At 38.7% G+C, this 6,000-nt stretch overlaps 1 protein-coding gene across 1 annotated transcript; it reads left to right on the plus strand.

Annotated features, from left to right (window-relative positions):
* The first annotated feature begins 1,518 nt into the window (after nt 1–1,518).
* Nucleotides 1,519–3,679, plus strand: CER1 (cerberus 1, DAN family BMP antagonist). Its single transcript, XM_008496247.1, has 2 exons — nt 1,519–2,046; nt 3,386–3,679. Exons 1-2 carry the CDS (start codon nt 1,519–1,521, stop codon nt 3,677–3,679), a joined length of 822 nt encoding a protein of 273 aa, XP_008494469.1.
* The last annotated feature ends 2,321 nt before the right edge of the window (nt 3,680–6,000 follow it).

Genomic DNA, 6,000 nt, shown 5'->3' on the forward strand with positions numbered 1-6,000 from the left:
TTGACTGCTGTGTTTCCTTTAATGAGATCATCCCACTGAGGTCAAGGCACAATACACTCTCATGGTGTGTGAACTCTATTCTTGCCAGAGCTCTATGCACTTCTGACTCAGGATGGATCTCAAGATTAGAACAAATTTTAACTCAAGTGAATTATACATTATGGAAAAGCTCTAGATCTCCACTAGCTTTGTGCTAAAACTACAAGTCAGAGTTTCACAAGGATGTTGCTAGGCAGTTAGTTTACTTTTATTAACAGGCAATAAACTAATTCCCCAGAAATAAAAGTCAAAGAGCTCCATACGTGTAGTACAGACTACACAGGTTTTCAAGACTAGTGAACAGACTAGCTACAAACTCAAGAGTCTATGATAGACTTTCTGGAAGAAACAGGAGTGTGTAGACATCAGAATATGTAAATGGCAAATTATCTGAAGCAGAATTTCCTTTTAGTATTTTCAGATTAAGATCAAATAAATACAATTTGTATTTATTATTGAGAAGACCTTCTCCTTCTCCCAAAACCTTCCTCTTTATGAGATTCTATCAACTTTTTTTTTCCTTACTTGCTGCATACCATGATAATTTTGTAAAAGAAACCTCCAGTTTCTGTAATCTTTAGATATTTCTTTTGAGATATTAATGTCTAGAATAAAAAAATATGTCAGTTCTATTATGTTTTGCTTAAATCCTTGGGATTTTTCAACAGGTTTGCGGGATGCTGTATTGGCTTTGGTTCCTGAACAGGACATAGCAGTATTAATTTATCTTTGAGAATCTGGAGGGCAGAGTTTCTACACCCTGGGACTTTTTATTCTGGGCAAGTGATACATCTGAACTCCAGCAGCTGCAAACCTGCTGCAAAAGAGGTGAAGCAAAGGCTAGCACTGTCTCCCAGATTCCTCTGGAAGTGTGAGCATCAGTCTGCCAGTTTGCAGTGGTGCTACTGCAGGCCTTAGATCTTAACCCAAATCATAAAGACAAAAATCAAACTCAGCTTTTGAAAACATGGGCTGACTCAATGTGTCTCTGTCATGTTCTATCAAACTTTAATCAGCTTGCATTTTTCTGTGGTGATGAAATAACACTCCCTGTTTTGAAAGTCTCTGGCTTTGTGGAATGGAAAGTCAAAATAAACAATGAGGAGCACATTGAACATGCTAATACACAACCTTAAGTGTTTCCTTAATTCCTAGGCCTCAAGTAGACAGCTTATGTAAACTTTTCCTCCTGTTGACCCCTTCTGTCCCCCACTCCATCCTGAGTTACTAGATTTCAGATAGGAACTTCTAATACACATAATCCAAATTGAGAGCAAAGTTTCATTAGCAGAAGTTCCCCTATCATAATTGTAATCTACAGCAAATGAATGCAATTAGCCACATCAGGGTCTCCCCTGAGGCCTGCCTTCCTCTGCACACAGAGAGCAGCCATAAGCTGACACCAGGCTTTTGTATAAAGCTAGCACATTACGTTCACTACAATAGCAGCAGGTCCACAGGGTTGCACTTCACAGGATCATGTCACTGCTTCTCCTTCAGCTGCTAGTGCTCTTATGTCTTGGGGCCACAGAGTCACACGGAGATTCAGCACAAAGGAAAACCAGAAGGCCATTTCAGCACTATCTCTACCTGGACAAAAATCTGCTTCAAAGTCAGAGTTTTCGTGAGCTGGTAGGGGGAGAACCAAGGGGTGTTGAGGAAACCGTGGGAGAACCAAGCTTTTTTGTAGCAATTCCACAGACAGCATCTGAAAGTGAGCAGCAAAGGGAGAAAAAAACGTCCAGATTCATCCTTCCCAGTGCAGAACTCCACGCAGACCAAGACCTGAGAACCTGGGCAGCACCCAGACAGACCCCTCCTGTGGAAAGCTTCTCTCCTTTTCAGTACTCCAGCAGGAGGGAGGCTGAAACTCCCTATAGAAAAGATGCCAAGAAATTTTGGGACCACTTCATGTTAAAGAAAAATTCAGCATCAGAAGAAGTTGTCCTGCCAATCAAGACCAATGAGATGCACCAAGAAAGCTGTAGAACCCTGCCTTTTTCCCAGGTAAGAACAGGTGTAAAAAATCAATAAATGTGTCCTTTCCTCTGCCCTTGCAATCAGCACCTAAAGACACATGGCTTAATTAATTTGTTAAATCATAGGGTCACTTTAGAATGCTCACACACGATAATCAGTTGAAAAACACAGTGAAAGAGGCTCAAAAAGTTTAGTCTGATGAGGCAGGCTGCTAAACTGCAGCACAGGAGAGCCACACTTTCAATTTCCATAGTTATTTATTCTTTTCATGCAAAAATATTCTGACCTAGCCTGAGCAAATGCGGCAGTGCTTGGTAATTATCTATTTAATGAATATTCATCTAAAGAGTTTCCATACATGAATTATCTATATATACACATGTATCTACATAGACACGTATTTGTATATACAAAAAGACTCCTAGTCCAAGTGTTTTCTGGATAAGCTGGTTGTTTTCTTATAGCTATGCAGGGATTCCTTTCTGCTGTATTAATCAGAAGACAGATGGATGCATCTAATTCTGAGCTAAGAATGCTGGAGAACTGGTAAATTGTCCCATGCACAGGTTAAGCCAGTATGTCATAGCATAACATGAAGACAAGCAAATAATATATATAAAAGTGCTGTATTCATCATAAGGTAATGTCTATCACCAGTGTTACTATAATCACAGCCCATCAAGGAGCATGTTTTTTCACATCTGTAACTATATTTATTTCACTAGCAGACACATGTAAATGTGGCCTAAAAAACTGTATTGTTTTTGTCATGTATTATGCAAAGCCTTCTCCAGGATGGTTGCAGCTATGACAATATAAATGCCATACATTCAGTCTAGCTGTTAATGACTTAGGAGGTGACACCAGGAATTGTTACTTCTGCAGATCAAGTGACTACAGAACTTCCATTGCATTTCTAAGACTTTCCTTTTTAAAAAACTGCTAAGTTACATTATGCCTCTTCCACATGGAGACAGATCTTCAGATTACAGTTGAGTCTAGCTTGTGGTTTATACAGAACAACATTAGGCCATTAAAAATGATGTTTTAAGTCCTCCACAGTGAGTAAGACTGTCAGAAATGTAGAAGTCTAAAAGCAATCAAAAGGTAAATATGACAAACCACAGCTCACAAAGGCTATGATTGTGTCTTTGCTTTTGAATCTAAGAATCGTCCATAGAAGCAGTAAAGTTTGTTTTTAAAAGCTGTTAAGTTTTGCCACTTCCTTGATATAAAAAATATACTTGTTCAAAGTAAATGTTCTAAGAAGAAAAAATACACTATTTGGGTTGTTTTTTTGTTTGGTTTGGGTTGTTTTTTTTTTTGTCTTCATGCATCAGGAGCTTCAAACTGCTTTCTGTTTCAGAGTGTCACTCATGAGAGCTGTGAGAAGGTGATGGTACAGAATAATCTGTGTTTTGGCAAATGCAGTTCCTTCCATGTTCCTGGTCCAGAAGATCGTCTTTATACCTTTTGTTTGCACTGCTTGCCCAGCAAGTTCTCCATGAAGCGCTTGGATCTCAACTGCACCAGTTCTGTCCCAGTGGTCAAAGAAGTCATGATCGTAGAAGAATGTAAATGTGAGACTCAAAAGATGACAGACCCTGCAACTGCATCTCTACTGTCAGACATACATGCAAGTATACAGGAACACAATTAACCTGTGCAAAGTATCTCCTACCTCCTGATCACAAGAATTTGCCAATGAAAAAAAACAAAACCAAAAACCAACAAACAACCAAAGAACTAAAGCTTGTATTGCACTAGTACACGAAGTTATTAAAGAGAAAGACTTTTTACTTGAACTCTTTTTCTGCTTCAACAATAACTACCTAATATGTATTAGATGTCTCATTGAAGCCATTAAAGAAACAGAGCTGAGATTAGAAGGCTTCTGTGTAGAGTTGTTACTTTAACAAAGGAAACCTTTAAAAAAAATTTACACCCTCCATATTACAGCTTATAGGATGCTATTAAACAACAGCTGATGAACTAGCATGATTTATCTATGCAAAACCCTAATTCATTGTCTGGTTCATGTTGCCTTTGCTTGTGGGAACTGCCAGTTTATCTCCATGGGCAACACAGATGAGGCTCTTCCTTTGCAAGGAAGAGTCCTTGCAAAAACAGGTCTACTTTTACATCATGAGAGTGGTCAGACAGCACAAAATATAAGCGGACAGAAGGCAGATAGAGAGCTCTGACTCTGATCACTCCCAGCTGCAGTTCAGTTCCCCATGAAAACTAATATACCTCACAATTTACACAGACAGTGGTTAAAAAGGATACTTTGCCTTAAAAAGCAGTTACTCTCCTCCTATGTGCCTACATTTTCTCTGTGTGAGTTTTTTATGGTGTTACATAGCAAAAGGAGAAAAAAAAAGAGAATTGCTATACAGAAAACAGAAAAATCCAAATTAATGGATTGTTATGATTATTATTTAAATTTGTGGAAAGACAAGGCATGTGTTCCAGTCTGAGGAATTTTAACATTGTCAGTGACACAAAGATAAAGTTTAAGTAATGTTCTCAACACTTAAACCAAGGCAGAAAAGGCATTCATGTGATAAAAAATCATTGGATTTTATTGGCATGGCAATACCTGTATAGCTCTATAGAAACAGATGAGAAAACTCTGTTAGGAAAGGCCTGAGTCTCGTGGTAGCCAACACAGCACCGGTGGCTGTAAATGAACTAACTGCTACCTTCCCTGCTCTCCCCAGCTGCTGCTCCTGGATTTGTCCTGCAGACCTGGCACACCAGACACAGATCCAGCAGCTCGATTTCAGCCTATCTCTAACCCAGCTCCCTCAGTCCTCTGGGAATTTGTGCAGCTTGCTATTGCCAAACTCTCAGAATCTGGAATCCTGTTATTAAACCATTCACAGCTCTTCTTTTTTGGGTATTGGAAGTCAGCACTGATATAGCTGGTCAGTTCAAAGCTTGGATAAGTGATTCCTTGTATTTGAACTGTACTGTGATCACAAATGTCTTTACAACTGATAAAAAATATGTGCAGCATGGTTTTGGAGTGCGAGGATCAAAATATTTAATATTTACTAAAAATTTATCTGAATGATGTTATGATAGTGGATCTGAACCGCTGCAACAGCTGTTTGCTTCTGCAGGTCAGTCACCTGAAGTGAGTAAACCGGATATTAGTGTATGGTCATCTTTTCTTATGTATAAACCTGTTTTTCCAGAATAAAAATTGTATACTAAAAGACCAAAGCACTCTCTCTACGCTTTTACAGTGAGGGCTCATGTACAAACTGTGTACGGCTGTTTGTATGTTATGGTATGATGTAAGTCATTCCAAGTAATAAGCTGTCAAGGTCTTATCTCTATATTGAATGCAATACCCTCTACTGAATGCAATACAGGAAATACTAGTTTTTATTTATTCTAGCTTTATAAGGCTGATCAATACTCATAGGACACTGATGCAATGAACTAGCACCCAGATTCAGAAATTACCTTCACATCTTGGGCTGCATTGAGCATGAATGGCCTCAGGTTATGACCAAAGAAAGAAAAAAAACCCTTTTAGCAGGCAGAGTAGCACCAGCTAGCAACCATAAATTTTCAGAGAATGAAGAAACTTCTTATGGCTCATGCTTTTTTTGGTAGAGATTCCTCCTCACTCAGCATGTCCAATTGCACAGTCAGCCCTAATGACTTGTGCTTTGTTAAAAGACACTGGATGCAAGTAGAAAAGCTAAGCAACAACTCCCTGCCTTACTGCAAGATTCAAAGCTTCTCAGCACCTATCAAGCCATTGTGAGTTACTGTGTGTGCTTATTAGTGTTCATTTTTAATTAAGCCTAAGGAAGAAAAGCACACCAACCATCAAATTATTATTTTCCCCCTCCTTATTCACAGCTTTATTTTTTAATCTGGAAAAGCTGAATCTTCTGAGGCTTCTAACCACTGATGTTTTATAGTTTTGTGAATATGTATGTTTGCCAGCATATTCTTTTT

Source organism: Calypte anna, chromosome Z (genome assembly GCF_003957555.1).
Source record: "Calypte anna isolate BGI_N300 chromosome Z, bCalAnn1_v1.p, whole genome shotgun sequence".
NCBI lineage: Eukaryota > Metazoa > Chordata > Aves > Apodiformes > Trochilidae > Calypte > Calypte anna.

Excerpts from the sequence above, each read along its gene's own strand:
- CER1 (XM_008496247.1), top strand. The coding sequence starts at position 1,519 with ATGTCACTGCTTCTCCTTCAGCTGCTAGTGCTCTTATGTCTTGGGGCC. Across the intron at positions 2,047-3,385 it reads GAACCCTGCCTTTTTCCCAG|AGTGTCACTCATGAGAGCTG; the intron begins GTAAGAACAGGT and ends TTTCTGTTTCAG.